This window comes from Eleginops maclovinus, chromosome 7 (assembly GCF_036324505.1).
Source record: "Eleginops maclovinus isolate JMC-PN-2008 ecotype Puerto Natales chromosome 7, JC_Emac_rtc_rv5, whole genome shotgun sequence".
Taxonomy (NCBI): Eukaryota; Metazoa; Chordata; class Actinopteri; order Perciformes; family Eleginopidae; genus Eleginops; species Eleginops maclovinus.
This window is the reverse complement of record NC_086355.1, coordinates 17426378-17444138: the sequence shown is the minus strand read 5'-3', so window position 1 is coordinate 17444138 and position 17761 is coordinate 17426378. Positions and strand designations below refer to the sequence as shown.

Sequence of the window (17761 nt, the reverse complement as noted above, 5' to 3'; positions counted from 1 at the left end):
TAATGCCTTTCTTTGATGAACATAAAAAACATTCCTAGCACTTCGCTTCATGTGCTAACCTATCTTTTATATCATTAGGCAATATTGGCTAACATCAAACCTACAGGTCACTTTACATAAAAAGTAATATTGTAACAGATGAAACAGTATTTTCTCATGGATATTGGGATTTGCTTATCAAGCTTTTATAATGCTGTGTTAGAATCAGAGCTTGCAGTCCAAGCACATACTGAATATACCAAATGGAAAGGGAGATACAATTGAACTGGTATGCTGCTTTTTTTTTAAAGAAAATAATCCCATTCTAGACATTATTCATAGTGTTGATCCAAATCTAGTCTTCATGTTTGTTACCTTCCAAAGATGCCAGACATTAAATATTGCTCTGATGAGTTATCGTACCTTCAAGTACATTAGCGCCTGAAATACCTTGAGTTTATTTGCATCTGAAAATCCTAATCCCCCATGCTTTTCAGTGAAACAAAGACCGCTTGTTTATAAATATGCTTGAATATCTTAATTTATGAGGCTTTGCAAATTGCCATTGTAATGTTACGCTCTTGTAATATGTGACGAAATTAGCTCAAATGTGCCTTTATCTAGCATTGCACGGTGTAAAGAGATTCAGAAAGCATACAAAGAATGCTCAATCAGTGGTAACGATGCAGTGCAATGCATAATTCAAGGACGATATTACCATTCATTATTCTTTCTAATTTATTGCTTTATTTTATTTCTATAATACCATTCCATGGAAAGCAGAGGAAACCTTAAATAACCTTTAATTACTTGTGTCTTATAAAGTTTTTTCAATCAGAATTAAAATACAGTAAAAAAAAAATATAAATAAAATAATAATAATGGATTTATAAAACTTTTTCATGTCCAATACCGTCTTTGTACAGCCCTCTCTTAAACAGCTAAGATGCTATTAATACATTAGTATTGATGCACTTTGCACAAAACAAAAAACACAAGGCTCAAACCACAAAACAAATATCCTACACTCCTTAAGGCAGAATTATTTAGGCCACAATACAACTCAATTATGCAATACTGTTGCTTCCTATTTTTCAAAGCTTTTTCAGCGGTTTTGTTCAGTCAGCACCCAGTCAAATATTCAAAATAAAACTTACGGTGCAACTTTATGCAACATTTTAAATATGAGAATTTAGAATAACCAATTAATTCCAGTGTAAAAAACTGGACATACCTCAACACTTAATGCAGCCTATATGTCACTGACAGTTATTGACAGTTTTTTTCGCTCTAATATCAGATCCAGTGATTTCCAGTGAGTATCAGTATCAGCTTATTCAAAGTTGACAAAAGACTATGTTTCAAAAAAGTGTGTGTGTGTGTGTGTGTGTGTGTGTGTGTGTGTGTGTGTGTGTGTGTGTGTGTGTGTGTGTGTGTGTGTGTGTGTGTGTGTGTGTGTGTGTGTGTGTGTGTGTGTGTGTGTGTGTGTGTGTGTGTGTGTGTCCAATATGTCGTGAACTTCAACTCCATGATGTTTTATGAGCGGATAGGAAAAGTGCACAATAAATAAAATATTATCTGAGAGGCTTCTGGCCCTGATGCAATTCAACTTTAAGAGAAGATTTACACTCCATCACAGAAAGCATGAGGACCTTTTCACCTATTCAAACTCTGAAGTCCAAAGACAATGAGTAGTGAATACTGCCTTGAGACTTATAGCTAAAAAATCTATTAGATCAGCAGTTGTTCTGTGTATATTTAAAGAGGCCCTATAATGATCATTTTCAAGTTCACATTTGTACAGTGTTTGTACTGTGACATGTTTACATGCTTTCATTTTCAAAAGGTCTTCATTTCTCTCGTACTTTTCTTTTATCCCTCAGTCTGCTCTAATTGGTTAGCAGGCTGGCTCTTTTGAGATTGGTCAACTGCTTAGAGATGTACCCACTTCACCTACAATGTGTTGGAGTGCAAGCAAATAGAAACTCGATTGTTACAAAGTGATGTCATTTTGTACACAAAGGTACCCAATTGGGCGTTGGGAGTGTGTGTTCCCTCTGGTGTGAATATTGGGATTGTAATCTTTGCAGACCATTTACATGCACAACAACCTATATAACACACAACAGGAAAGGGGAAAAAAACAAAATCATAATAGGGCCCCTTTATAGTGTTTCCTCCCAGGAGTTAACGTTCACTGTATAATAACAATATGGCACAGATTTCCTACCGTGAACTTATATTGTGTTTTTAATGTATTTGTTTACAGAAAGGCTGTGAGGCACGCTGTGCAGATGACCAGTTCCGGTGTCACAACAACCTCTGCATCTCGCTGAAGTGGCTGTGTGATGGCCAAGAAGACTGCAAGATGGGGGAAGATGAGAAAAACTGCCAGGAAACAGGTGCAAAACTAATGTCCTCTAGTTTAAAAAAGAGTCATTGTAGGAATTACTACTGGATAAAACCTCTGTGCATAGAGCATTTCTATTCTATTCATTTCTTTCTAACATTTTGTTCCTCGGAATGCGTGTTTTTCTTTTTGAAAGTTGAGTTTATTTAATTCTGCTTCATCATAGTTGAAAGAAAAGGTTATCCTGTCAATAGCTAGATGTACTGAATGTGATTTAGTGAAAGGTTTAGTGTTGCTTGTCTAAGGTCATTGCTTTCCGAAACATTTACACATGACAAATATAAAAGTATTCCATTATCAATGATAGAATTTGAATTCAAAAGAAAGTACTTGTTTTACTGGCTTACATCCATTATGTTGGTATCATTGGTTTAATCAATGGAATAATTGGCTCTATAAATGCATTTTGCACATGCCCCTACTGTACAATATACAGTAGGCTACAAAGCATGAGAAAGTTTGTGATGGTGACTTTCAGAAACATTTCAATGGTCTTTATGTATTTCCATGATAATTTGCAGACCTTGAAAAATTAAACACTGAAATTCATTGAAATTCATCATTATTTTAATGGGCAGAAATGGTCGCAGTTTTTGCTAAATTTGCTTTGGCGAGTTACACTGGTATTTCCTGTCAAAGCACTGAGGAAATGATTACACCGTATCTTTTTTGACCTGCAAGAGAAAATCAATCTGTATTTAGTGACCGGTAACAAATCCTCTCTAAGAAACCACCTTTTCAGTCAGCTTTGTGTAAAAAGGTTTCACTTTTTCACACTGTAGAGCCAAAATCTTAAAAGGTCTCACCTGAGTGATTTGTAGTTGACAAAAGCGGCTTGTTGACTGATATACCCTGCTCTTCTCTAGTGGCCCCTTCATGTTCTGTGAACGAGTATGTGTGTGCCAGCGGAGGGTGTGTGTCAGCCAGCCTGCGGTGTGATGGACATGACAACTGCTTGGATGGCTCAGATGAGGTTAGTGCAGCTTCACATGACAAAACAACTTAACAAGCAACCAGAAAATCATTTGTTTTGATCTCCTGTGATTGCAGCCGACAACATCACTGGAATGGGCAGTTTTGATGATTAACGCTGTTTCTTTGCTGACAGATTGGCTGTGTGAAGGAGTGCAGGGAAGATGAGTTTCTCTGCCTGAATCGTGCACACTGCATCCCTCGTCGCTGGCGCTGCGATGATGTGTTGGACTGCATGGATCACAGTGATGAGGAAAACTGCAGCCAGGGTAAGTGTTAGTGTGTTATTAGAGTGATAACGTAGTTTTGTAGCCGACCCGGAAGTTAGCATCACAAGGCCTCCCTCGTTCAAAAGCAATGGAATTTTTCCATTGGAATTTTAAATATTGCAGAAAATAAACCTTAATGATTCTTGCTCGTCTTGTTCTGCACATTTTAAAAACACCTTTATGATATCTGAAGCATTAATGCAACATCCAGAAGTATAACAAACTACATCAAGGTCTTTTTGCTCCGCATCACTAGTGCTAAGCTAAAGGCAGCTAATGTTTGGCGTGATGATGATGAGTTAGCAACTTTTTAGGAACCACCGTTTTTAAATCACATAGAAGCTTTGGATATTCACAAGTGATGTCTTAACTGACATGTTTTATGTCGTATAGCAAAATGTGAAAATCTTGTAAGCTGTTATTAAGACATTTGCTCTGGCATCTAACCAAACACGTTTTTAAAAAAAGTACCTGTAGTGATAAAATGCTAAGGCATTTACGACTTTTAGGGCTCATTCCTGCACCACTGTGGTGGTTTTTTAAGGACTGATATTTGGATTTTTCATCTCTAAAAAGAAAATGATTATTTTCACATGCTAGCATTGAAATGATGTGGCATAAATTAGATGTTAAGCATTTCCAGTGTTAGGAGTAGGGAACTGTATGTTATTTAACCAGTTTAACCACATTTTGCAGTAGCTTGGTGGTAGTCCAACTTATTTTAAAGAGAGATTCAAGTAGTAAATTTCCTTTTTTGTTTTATATTTTGTTATAAAACTTAATCGAATGGTACATTTTACTTTAAAAAAACATTTTTTCTAGCATTATCTATTTCCACTTCTCTCCCTAGGGTAGTGTTGCTGAAGTTTAACTTCTTCAAGTGTAAAGTAATTTGTAGCTATGCTTTCAGAATATTGTCCTCATCACTGACCATTTCAAAGTATTTAATACAAAGAAGACTTAACAACAGAGAATAATATGACAGGTAGGATGAGATGATGTGTGGCAGAGGTGTTTTTTTTTAGTACAGCGAGGATGAAAGATTTAAGATGAGATGAATAGATTCAGACTTAGCTTTTGTGAGCCAAATAATACAGGGCTGTCTGGATCATTAAGTTAAATGATTTGTCATTGTAATCTTGTCATAAAAGTTTTTCAATCATATCTTTTAACATTTTAAAACCACTTTTTTTGCTAATTTTGAGAGTTAAAACTACTGAGCTACTGAGGACTTATCTGTGTAATTGCAGGTGCTTTCTTCTGCCGGGCGGATGAGTTCATTTGCAACAACACCTTATGCAAGCTCCACACGTGGGTGTGTGACGGCAAAGACGATTGTGGAGATAACTCAGATGAAGACGCTGACATGTGTGGTGGGTTCAGAGTGTCACTCACAAGGCTTTCCTTTGAAGACAGTCAATGCATATTTTATAAACCACCAGTTCTCTATTTTTACAATAGTGAATATTTCATTGTCTTTTCTTACAAGATTGCAAGCAGCTTCGTTCTCTTTTTTCAAAGACATATCCATTAACTGTTCTTTTTATCTCCAGCTAAACTTCCCTGCCCTCCTACAAGGCCATTCCGTTGCAGAAATGATCATGTGTGTCTGCGCACAGACCAAGTGTGCAACAAAGTGGACGACTGTGGTGACAACTCGGATGAAGAGGAGTGTGGTGAGCACAGAAAGCACTTATTAAACCCTGCCATTTAATCTGCACAGATAGATAGATAGATAGATAGATAGATAGATAGATAGATAGATAGATAGATAGATAGATAAGTACTTTATTGATCCTAATTTTGGAAACATTTAAAGTTCTGGTCACTTGATGCATTGTTTTAAGATTGCCCTTGCCCATCTGTGGGTCAAGCGCAATCTTTAAACGTTTTAATCGTTTATAATATTTGAACAGTAGTATGAAAGAATCACATTCCTGTTGTAGCTTTACTCAGATATTTTTTTTCATTGTTCTTTTTAAATTGTTTTTTTATCATCTCCTGGTCACTCATACTATATTTATGAATGACCCCTGGAGAGCTATTTTTCAAAACAGCATCAAATGAGTGTTGCATTCAACAAAAAACTGTAGCATTAACATTGGCCTTTCATGCCCATGTTGTACCCTATTGGTACAATCACTGACCAGGTCGATAAATGGTAGTATGCTGTGCAGTTTTCCTGGTGATGTTGGGGTTTTAAAGTCCTCATCTTGCAATTTGGTTTCTAAATATCTTGTTAACATAGCGGCCAAAAACTAAAATGTGTGTTACCAAATTAGTGGTTTAAAAAAAGCTGCGTGCCACAACTTAAAAGTATTTTGGTCAGCCCTTCATACTGTATAAGGGTGGTGTATTGTAATGCAGGAGTTAGTTGTTACCACGGTTTGTTCCAAAAACACATCCACGGAACTGTGATTGCAACAGCTGCTCTGCTAACATGCTAACACACACATCAATATACACTTTACTCAAAAAGCCTTGACATCGCCCAACAACATCGTGTTATCTCAACATGGCATCCCCAAACGTCCCGACACATGTAGGTAAACGGTTGTGATTGGTCTGTCACAATCCAAGGCATTTACAGTAAGGGGTTTACTGGCGGCATTTGGAAATTCCCAGATGATCATTAGCCGGAGATTTCCTATTCACTCGTATAGCGAGACTACACAGGCCAAATGGCTAGGCCTGATTTATTATATGCTGAAGAAGACTCTCGGCCTGATTTGTGCCTCTTGCTGGATATACTATACGTATCTCAGGCAATCATACACTCAGTTTGTGATTCAAAAAAAGGTCTTTTTTGCATTCATTTATTTTCGTATGCCAATAGCTAGCTGCATGTGCTCAAATCAGCACCTCAAGGGCTTACAAATGGAAAGCAGGGGGTGTACCTGCCACTGTGTGTAATTGAGAGATTTACAGGCTGCGTTTTAATTTATTTAGTGTACTAAAAATAGTTTTTTTCAGTGGGATTTTTTGTGTCGCAAAACGTTTTTACTTTCTCCAAAATGCCTAAAGGCATAACGGCTGGCAGCCCTGTCATAGTGTCCCAGCATGCCCCACACTAGCCAGGTGTGAACGATGAAAGCCAGAAAGGAATGGACAAATCGCTTCTCTCATCTTTCACTCTTTCATTCTTTCTGTCCCCAATTCATCTTCCTTTCTGATTCCGTTGATACGTCCATCCATCTCCTAGCTCACTCCATTACCTCTCACTGTTGTGCGCTTCTGGCCTCCATCCATCCCTCCATTTTCACCCTAACCCCACCGTTTCTTACATCCACCTCCATCACTCCATTTTGTTATTTCCCTTCCTCCTCTCTGTTGTGTTTGGGGTGACTGTCAAACTCACAGTGTTAAAGGTATAACATGCAAAGAAATAAGTGAACTGTACCGGTAATTAAAATAATTGTTGACACAATACAACATTTTTCAAAGTTACTCAAAAATAAATAACCAAGAATATCATACAGCTGTTTATGTGCAGTAGAACAACTACTCAATCACTGCTAATTATTACGGTTTAAAAAGGTTTAAAAAGAAAATAGAGTAACCAAGGTTATCTGGGCCCTTAAAAACACACATTTATTTTCAATATGCAGAAAAGTCATAGCTAATATGTAATGAGAGTTATAAACTCTGTCACCATTTAATATTCTAATTAAATATCATTTGAAACTGAAAGAAACATATTTTCTATTTGAATATTTATTTTATTTTCAATCCACACTGTGTACTGAAGCAGAGGTGTTAGCTGGAAGACCTCGGCCTTGTGGGAAGACAGAGTTCACCTGCAGTAACCAGCGCTGCGTCCCCATCCAGCTGCAGTGTGACTTGTTCAGTGACTGTGGTGATGGCGGCTCAGACGAACAAGACTGCAAAGCCTGTGAGTACAGCACAAACACCTCAAAGAAATATTAGGAAGGGATAGAAATGTCACTGTGATGTTATCAAGCTTAGCAATCTTCTCATTTTGACCGTGATGTTTTGTTATGTATGGTAATATATGCATGCCCATGTTTGACGTGTGCTGTGTTCTTTATGAAAGAAGATGCTGCCCTCACAGATTTTGCACATCAAAAGAGATAACCCAGCAGGTGGCTTAAGAAACAGAGGACGGGTTTGTAATCAAAGTGCTGTCGTTATTTGTAGTTTCCAACGGAGATGTATGTGGAAAGAAAACAGATCCATGTGGAGAGGATGCGATTTGCAACCAAACGAATGCTAATGCTACGTGTCAGTGCAAACCCGGCTTTAAGAGGAACCAACAGACAGGCCAATGCGAAGGTAATGTTTGGGTGTTTGATTGTGTTTTGCAAGTATGAGAGGGGATGCAATATTATGTGATGACACCCGTTTTGTTGATCTATCTCATATGTTTCTGTATTTTATTTATTTAATGTTCTTGACATTTTTTGTATGTTTTTATTTTTATTATTCTATGTATTTAATTAGTTTGGAAGAAATTAAACTTAGTAACTCTGTATTCAAACCCCCACTCCAGTAGAAGTATGCGGGGAAAGAAAATGAAAATGGTTCAAATGGAAATTTATATTGTAGCTTTTTCACTTTCAAGTCCTGTCACAACCTGATTTTACAACCAACTTTTGACGAGGTGAACTGGAATGTATGATAATATGATAATCTCATTAGTGACAAATACCAGATGTAACTTTACATCTTAACTTTTCATAAATATTTTGCTTTCAAAATGTTACATGTTTTGATCTCCTCTCCCGCCTACTGTCTTCTTCTTTCTGAACGTGTAGAGGCAGTTTTTGTTGTCTAAATGGATGATAGTTTTCATAATTTACTCAACCCTTTGGCATTGTAATTGTTTCTAAGTTTGAAGGCCTTTGTTATTGTAGTTATTACCTTTATGAATAAAGAAAATAATTTCAGCAATTATATAATCTCATCTTTACTAATGGGTCGAGGGGACCACTTATCATGGAGAAAATGTATATAAGGTTCATACTTACACAAACATTCTCACTTATGCATATTATATCCTGACCGATTTTGGCCTTGGTTTAACTGCTCTGCGTATAAAGTGTCTTATTAGAGATGAAGAAAAGCTGTTACTAATTAAATTACGCTCTTTCCTTTTCCAGAGATAAACGAATGCCTACAGTTTGATACATGTCCTCATTACTGCACAAACACCAAAGGATCTTTTAAGTGCACATGTGACCGGAATTATAAGGAAATAAATGGCAACTGCATAGCAAAAGGTAAGATCCTAAAGTCTAATATCAAACTTAATTTGTTGTAGTCTGCAGTTGCTATTATGACCTTATTGTAAAATGTTAAACTGTATGTGTATGGACTGTTCTTAAACTACTTAATATGGACTTCTATTTTATTGGCTTTTCTTACATATTCACATCTCATCCGACAGGACCAGAAGAACGGCTGCTCTACATCGCTAATGACACTGAGATCAGAAGTTTTGTGTATCCATTCAACCAGAGCAACGGACACAAACTGCTCACTCACATCGAGGACAATGCCCGTATCATTGGGATGGATGCTCTGTTTCACCACCAAAAGTTCATCTGGGCTACACAGTTTAACCCCGGGGGAATCTTTTACAAAGACAATCTAGAAAGAAGTCAAACTAAAACAAATGCAAAAAATATCGTAAGTATATTTAGCATGCGGCACTTTTGTTTAAAGATATCTTTTTAATTGTTTTGCGGATTTTCTCAAATTAGGGGTTTGGTATGGTGGCCAACAGGTGCAAACACGTTACAGTGGCCCAAAACATTTCCATCAACAGAAATACCGGTGTCAAAAACGATGCAAATATAGATACACAAATGTGCCAAAACAAATGCAAATAAAGAAATATCGTCACCAACTTGATAACACATGCCCAGCTTTAGAATACATCAACAACATGGACGAAACATGCAAATACAAAATGCTCCACATGATTCATCAAGTCGGTGAACATGTTTCTTCATTTAAATTTGTTTTGGAACATTTGTGTTGTCATATTTTAATTGTTTCTGAAACTGCAGCACATTTCTCCTAATGCAAATATGGTGGACTATTGTAGCATGTTTGCACTTGTCAGCCACCGTAGTTGAGAGTAAAGAGCTAAAGAGCTATAAATTACTAGCATATGTTTAATTGTTTCTTTCAGAAGACTGCACTATAGCAAATGTCCCTTGCTATTACTAGTCATACTCTTGGTAAATATGTCCACCCAGTTAAATAGAGCTTCTGACAATGTGGCTATTATTGGTTGCAGTGTTCTGACTTCCGGCGCCCCCGAGATATTGCTGCTGACTGGATCACAGGCAACATCTATTGGACTGATCACTCTCGGATGCACTGGTTCAGCTATTACACAGCCCACTGGACTAAATTGCGATATTCCATAAATGTGGGTCAACTGAAAGGACCAAATTGCACACGTTTGATTACTGACATAGCTGGAGAGCCATACGCCATCGCTGTGAACCCAGGCAGAGGGTAAGTTGTGCACATAGCTATTCTCTTGTATTACTGACATCTCTCAAGAACTGTGACCAGTATTGTGTTATGTCGGAAAAAAATAGATAGATCTGCTGTTGATCTATTTGTCTCCTTCCTATCAGCAGCTAGGCACCATGTTTGCCTTTGGCAAATAATAAAATACCTCTATTGACGAAGCACTAGTTGTAATAAAAGTCAACCCTTTGATATCAAATTAGCTATGAGATGCTTAATCAAACTCAACAATCAAACTCAAAATATTCACATCTGGACATTTTTATCAGTATATGGTAGTACTGATTCCCAATATTTCAGCCATTGGATAGCCTGACATACTCTAATCGGCACTTGTAAAAACAAATCTCAAGTACTATTAAAATGATAAAATGCCCAGTTACTTACAATAAAACATTCCTACTCAATTATAGTAAAATGTCTCTTTTGTACAAAAAAATTCTCTTCGGCAATGAGGAATGTTTATATAACAGGGATTTCAATCCAAATAAACACATTTACATGAAGCCCTTGGGCATTAACTATGGCCAGAACGCAGGTAACATAGAGGAAAGGTGTTCTTTATTATTTATTACATCTAGGATGCATAAAATGTACCCTCGGCCAGAAAAGTAAAATCAGCAAAGTAGTCTCAGAAGTGGCCTAAAAAATCCATTTGTGGCTGAATATCTGCTGAATTGAGGTTTCCTATCTTAATGGAACAGTGCCGTAAATTAATGTTAATAAGTACACCTGTGTTTCCTGTAGAGATAATAAAAGAAGGGTGCTGTGAAAACGGCCTATTCCCCACCTCTCAAGTCACTCCCTGATTGGCCAGGAATAGAATTGCAACAAGCCGCTCTCAATTATTAATACGATGCCAACAGGTGAATTGAATAACCCTCCAATCAAAACTTGAGGAAGGCAATTTGACTTTTTAATCAATAAGCTATGACTTGACATTCATTGAAAATGTAAGCATTTTTTTAAATCACTCAGTAGTCTTATCAGTTACCTAAAAGCAATAATGTTAGTCACAGCACGTTCATTAAATGTAACCTCCAACCGTAGCGACACCCATGTTGTCATACAGCTCACAATGAACACTGATGCTTTCCAAATGGATTCATCAGCTGCATTAGCATCTGATACTTCAATAGTAATGTTGAAAATGTGCAACATTTTAATTATTTCTGGAATTGCACTTACCTATATGGATATTAAATCATCACCAAAGACAGAAGCAACTATAAGAATATGTACCGAGAACCACCAAGTATGTTGCGATATCTGCAACAACAATCCCAAAGTCAAGGGCCCTGGGGGGGATGGATGTATATTAAAAAAATGTGTAGGCCCGAAAATATATTAAATGTAAGTGCAGTCAGACAACTCAAGTGTTTCATTAATATGTTTATTAGAAGCAGTATATAGTTTGAGTTTGGCGTCAAGACTCGGGCCTCATCACTCCACATACTAACATAGAACATTGAGGGATGATTAGATAACTATCCCCGAGCCTACAGGTGGAAGCTGGGGTGGTGGTGGGGCAGGTGGGCATCACCAACGTGAACACAGCAGCAGCAAGGTGAATGCATTAGCAGCGTGGAAGCAGCAGTGGCGGCAGCAGCATTAGCAGCAGTATTAGCGAGGCAGAGGCAGAGGCAGGCAGATCCAAGAGCTTAAATAGAGCGCCAGATTTAGGAGACTATGTTTGGTTGGTTGCAAGAATGACGAGGGGCGTTATGTGCGAATGTATCCTTGGTGCTCGAGTTGACTGCCTGAACTAGCTCGCAGGCTTCGCCCCATTTATTGTTATGGTCTGAATGGAAGATATTTGTCACATTACAGCCAGCAGAATAAACGGAGGTCTCTGACCTAACTGTGTAGATCTGATGGTCAGCCCTGAGCGTCACAAGAAAAACACAAGAAATGGTGGAGCGTGAATATTTTTACATCACTATTCAAATGTAATCTTCAAAATAAACACTTTTGTTTGCTCAAATATTACTCATTTACATTTTTCAATGATTGAAACATGTTCTTTGCATGTAGATGAGTAACCAGAATGCATACAAGACTCAAAATGGAGCTTGATTATGAAACAAGTGCTCCTACAGAGGTCCAGTTTTAGCCTGTACGTTTATGTTGTTAATAATATAAAGCTCTGGCTGAAACTGGGTCCACATACTGGCAATGCCCCCGAAAAATGTGTTTTCATTCTTACATGCGAATATACCTTAACTACGTTGTTTTTCTTGTCAGTAAATTCAAGATGCACATATGCTATTAACAGATTGCAAGTTCAATAAACTGCGTGCCTGTGCCATCTTTTATTTTTACATTGAGCCAGCCCTCGCAAATCAAATACCCACCAATAGATACAGGTCTGCCGCCGGTTGTGTATAACACATAAAGTTTAATCAAGCTGTGTGAATGTTAGATGTATTGATAATTGGCTGTATAGGTGGTAAGGTTTTCCACTATTCTTACTGTCTTCTGTTTGTTACAAAACGCTGGTTTCAAGGAGGTACAGCATTTCTCTTTCTGTTGCAGGATGATGTACTGGAGCGTAATAGGTGATCACTCTCAAATAGAGGAATCAGCCATGGATGGCTCCCTGCGCAGAGTGCTCTTAGATAAAAACCTCAGGAGACCCACTGGTAGGTATTTCTGTTTGAAGTCAATACATTATTCAAATTGCCATGTATTCCTTCCCACTCGTTACTTTGGTTATCCTTAAGGTACCCTGTGGTGTTTTCCTGAAAACAAACAAAGCAGTATTAACATCCAGTATTACCATCACTCGTTTTATAAGTGTAACACAAGTGTGATTACTCATGTTGAGTGCAGTTCCTTTCTCATAAAACATTTGCAAAGCAGACTTTTGGAATATTTTAAAAGGTCCGGCTTTAAAATTCATGTTTACATCCAATAACGGTGGAGTGGTCTTTGCTGGCGCATTGAAACGTTTCTTGCAGTGTTACTGCCAGCAGCCATCAATCAGTGGAATAGTGTGAAACCATTGGCAGGAACATGTGTTGCATCATCAAAGGGTTGTATGCATGCATACCTTTTGTAAGTTCTCCGGAAACAAATAACATGCCAACAAAAATGATTGCTACATTCTGCCACTGGCCATTAAAACTCCTCCAGGTACTTTTATTATTTGGCAGTTGCAGATGCAGTTTTGAATCCTATTCAACAAATGTTTGTCTGATCACATCCCCCGGAGTACATACTTTAGTTAAAAGAAAAATGCTCTTCAAAAATCACACCATTTCTTTGAGGTCAGTTAAATGATTGTACATTACATGTTATGTAATTACTTAGAGGAAAAGTTCTCAGAATGTCAGAAAAATTCAATTCTTAAACAAACAGTGTACGAAAACAAATAGAGATAGTATTGACATGTTGTTAAAGGTGACCTACCATGCTTATTTTAACTTTCATAATTCAATTGTGTGCCTCTACTGTGACATCTTTACAGGCTTTAATGTTCAGAAAAGGTCTTTATTGTTCTCATACCGCCGGTGCTGCAGCACCTCTATTCATCCTCTGTTTGAAACCAGAGCCCAGTCTGCTCTGATTGGTTAGGCTCTGTTGTGATTAGTCATCCGCTTAGAGATGTACTGCCCGTTAGCCTATCATGTAGTGTGTTGGAGGGCTAGCCAATAGAAGTGAGTGTTACATAGTGATATCACTGTCTCGGAGAAAAAAACAATTGAGTCAAATCGTAGCGGAGAGAAGGATTTTAGGCTTTGAAGACCATTTAAATGCACAGAAACCTGTATAATACACTACAGCAAAGGGTAAGGCCTCTTAATACCAATTGCTCCCTACATTTTTACTGCAGGAAAAACAATGTTAACTAAGAACCCCTCCTCAACAACCATGTTTAACTTGGATCCATACATATTCCAGTTAAACTTTCCCTTGACCTCTCGAAAAACCTACCTTTTTAAAACACCATTGCCACTTTATATAAATTATTCATCTGTGCACATTGGAAGAATCCACATATGTCCATACCATAAATAAAATAAAGCATTGTTATTCAAAGCCAGGACTTTATTTCCATCGCAAGCCCAGAGAAGTAATGAAACCGCGCTAATCTCCGTGATACATTTGATGCACTGCACGTCTCTGTAATTTATTACAATCCTCTGAATATACAAAGCACTGTACATTAAATTGGCTGACAAGCTCATTAGCTAATTCTACACACACTGGAGCAAGTTCACACTTTCAATTAAAGAATTGCCACAGAAAGATGTAACCTGCTTTGTAATTGTATATCACATGCAATTACATTAGATGCATTTGTTTAATGCCAGATGAATACCCATAGGAAGTGTCATCAGATTCCTTAGTATACTGTACAGTCTGTTATGAACCGCATACGGTTGATGGTGAATATTCATGTGTTTAGACATACCACATATACACTGCATAAGTTAAGCTGGAGGAAAGAATACTTATAGCTACTCGGAGTGTGTTGGTGTGTCTACAGGGAGACACTCAGTGCTGATCTAGTTCTGAAGAGCGTCTTTGGCCTCCTTTAATTCAAGGGGCCCACACTCTGTCTTAGTAACAGGAAAAGGAATTCATCATCCGTGGGAAAAAAAAGCAAACCCATTTAAACGCCCAAGCCAGGTGCTCAATTATCCAGTCAGACTTTTTGGAGAAGGTAAAAGTGAGGCACTGATTAAAAATTGCAATGTAAGCAAGCCAAGATCCACTATGCTATTTGGACGCAAGCAAAATTAATGTGGGATGCAAACAGCCAGAGAAAGAAACAAAGAGAAAACCTTGTCTTCACATTCTGTTCATCTGCTGAAACTACTCTGACCTTAAGGTCTCCTGCATTGAGGGATTCAGTGATGATCCCTGTGTAATTTGTCAAGTAAATAAAATATTTTCACTTAATCCTCCCACAGGCCTCGCCATTGATTATTTCAACCAGCGATTGTACTGGGCAGATCCAGAGCTATCGCAGATAGGAAGCATGAGATTGGATGGCTCGGACCCTCTGGTGACAATCAGCGACAGACACGGTAAACAACTACTCTTCTGAAAAATAAAGCACAACGTACTATTCATGCTGCTCTTTGCCTTCCTTTACTTTATTATCAAATAATTGCACAAATTGCCTCGCTTTTGTGTCTCAAAAGATAACACTTCCAAACAACGTCTGTTAATAACAATCTGCCCACACATGCTTTCTTGTATTAGCCACTGGATAGAAATTCATTATCCTAAAGCTGCAAGTGTTATTAAAATGGTTACTTGATGTTTCTCTGCCTTGATTTACAGGAATTTCTCAACCATACAGAATTGATATATTTGAGGATTATATCTACGGAACGGGATTAAAACACGAGGTCTTCAAGATTCACAAGTACGGGAAACAGTCGGTGGAATTTCTCAGCTTGGGGATGGAGAAGCCTACAAATGTTTTGATCTCCCATCGTTACAAACAACAAGATGGTGAGTCATTTTTACAAACGGTTTCATTTTTAAGTTTTAAGAAACATATTGTTGTGGTTGTAGGCAGTCAAACTAAAAGCTGCGAGGGGCAAACTATAGGAAGTTAACACTTTGACACGCTCAAACAAAAGTGCTCCGCTCATTCTTTTGGTTTGACAATTTTTATAAACAAGGGCAAAAATAAAGTGCCAGCAGTTGAAGTGAGATGACAATTGTGAAGGCGATTGTGGTGAAATTGCGATGAATGTTGCGGTAGAATAGCTGTCTTCAGAAAATATCACCTCCAGAGTCACCCCCTCTCTCTTTCAATACGAAACCACCAGTGAGCAGGCGAATGCATTCGGGTTAAAGCACTACTAACTCCACCGTATGCTCCAGTGCACACCAACCGCCAATAATATGTGAAAAACACCACATAATAAATAACACAGAGACCTTACCTATGAGTCCTACACTTATTCTTTCCTTAAAGTTACAGTATGCAGAGAGGAATTAAAGATATTTCTAAATCTGGCCCAACATGTGATGCTAGTGTTTCCTTTTTACAGTTTTACATTATTTGGATTTGATTCTAAATTCCAGTTATCAATATTATCTATTGATTTCAGTGTGTTACTATATTATTTGCTTCTTGAAATACTCTTTTGCGGAACTTTTTTATTTAGTTACAATGTTAGGAAAAGCTAGGTTATTATATTTTATTTGCATGATAGATTGCAGATCTATTTCTTTTTTATAAAGTCTAAGATTCCGTTTGTGGTTTATTTCCATACTTTACAGCATTGTCGAGTAATCGATGAACAAAATTGGCATATATGAAACATTTGACCCTGAGACCTGAAGCGTATTTCTTTTGAAAGCAACAGACAACTGTCAAAGGAATGTCCAACTCTAAAGAATGCTCAGTCCTTTAACAAACTGAAGTGTGTAGTTGTATTTACAAGGTTGTTTACGTTGTGAAAAGCACCCTCATAAAAGGAAAGTGTACAAGGTACAAGGTCGTGTGGAGAGGGGTTGTTGGAGGTAGGAAAGTCATAGTGTAAGGAGGTTCACAAAACAAAACAAACACTAAAAGAAAACTGCATCAAAGCCTATACTGAATATACAGCTCGCAAGGCAATACGCTATATAATGTTCATTAAATACAGTATAGCTGAGATTAATGACGTGATGACTAAACCATTCACTGTGTGGAAGTCTTTGCATCATTTTCAATTAATTGTCATAACAATGTAACAATTAATTTGGGCTATAAAAATGCATACCATCTATTAAATATATACCTTTTAGTGAAATTATACATGGAGAAACAGCATATGCTCTTTGAAAATAAGGTTGGTAAAAGCTGGGTCGACAAAAAACACCCATCTGTTTCCTGAGACACAGCAAATCAATACAACCCACCATCTTCTCACTTTCTTCATGTAGTAGACCAACTTCAGTTATTTGTTACATCTTTGGTGTTAATGGTTATAGAACATCAGACAGCTCAGTCTTGGTCAGTTTTTCACTTAAAGGGCAGCTGTTCCATTCCCCAGAGACTCATTAGGCCTCAGTCGTGTAGTCTGTGTAGTCTGTGGGAAGAAGATGTGCACAACCTGCAAAAAAAAGCTATGACATGGAAGCCTGATATATTCAGCAAAACCATAACAACCATTTAGATTTGTTCTGTGCTTTCACGCCTTTGGTCTTTGTAGAAGAAATCAGACCCATGATTATCTTTAATAGCATACACTGTGTACTGTGTATCCATTAATGACTAGTCAGAGACATAAAGTAGGTATGCTGTATCGTTCGATCAAAAAATATAAAATTCCTAATTTAGATCCATTTTGCCATTGCTATTTTTTAACACTTTGCTTTTACTCTTCCATATGGCACCTGTTGTACACAATTGGCCTCTTAAGTGCTCTGTTAGAGGCCTCCTATTGATTTAAATTCAAACATTCATTTTGAACTAATGATTGCCAGACCTCTTATAGTGCACACATGCTGATTATCAGTATTGAACCTAATGCATGCTACTTACCTTCTTGAAAGTGTTTGTATTTGTGTGAATTCAGAGTGCTCTCTCACAAGAGGTTTACATTTCTTTGTCTCGCCACTGTAGGCGGCAAGGGGAAGAGCACTTCAGAGTGCCGCTAATCAATTAGAC

General features: G+C 37.6%; 1 protein-coding gene across 1 annotated transcript in view; it reads left to right on the top strand.

Moving 5' to 3' along the window:
- Window positions 1–17761, top strand: part of LOC134867416 (low-density lipoprotein receptor-related protein 1B-like) — a 265089-nt gene that overhangs the window by 226981 nt on the left and 20347 nt on the right. Inside the window, 13 exon segments of the mRNA XM_063887959.1 lie at window positions 2249–2381; window positions 3256–3362; window positions 3498–3630; window positions 4881–5003; window positions 5184–5306; window positions 7382–7522; window positions 7789–7923; window positions 8751–8870; window positions 9038–9279; window positions 9896–10119; window positions 12673–12779; window positions 15057–15173; window positions 15433–15606. Coding sequence (XP_063744029.1) covers window positions 2249–2381; window positions 3256–3362; window positions 3498–3630; window positions 4881–5003; window positions 5184–5306; window positions 7382–7522; window positions 7789–7923; window positions 8751–8870; window positions 9038–9279; window positions 9896–10119; window positions 12673–12779; window positions 15057–15173; window positions 15433–15606 — 1879 coding nt within the window.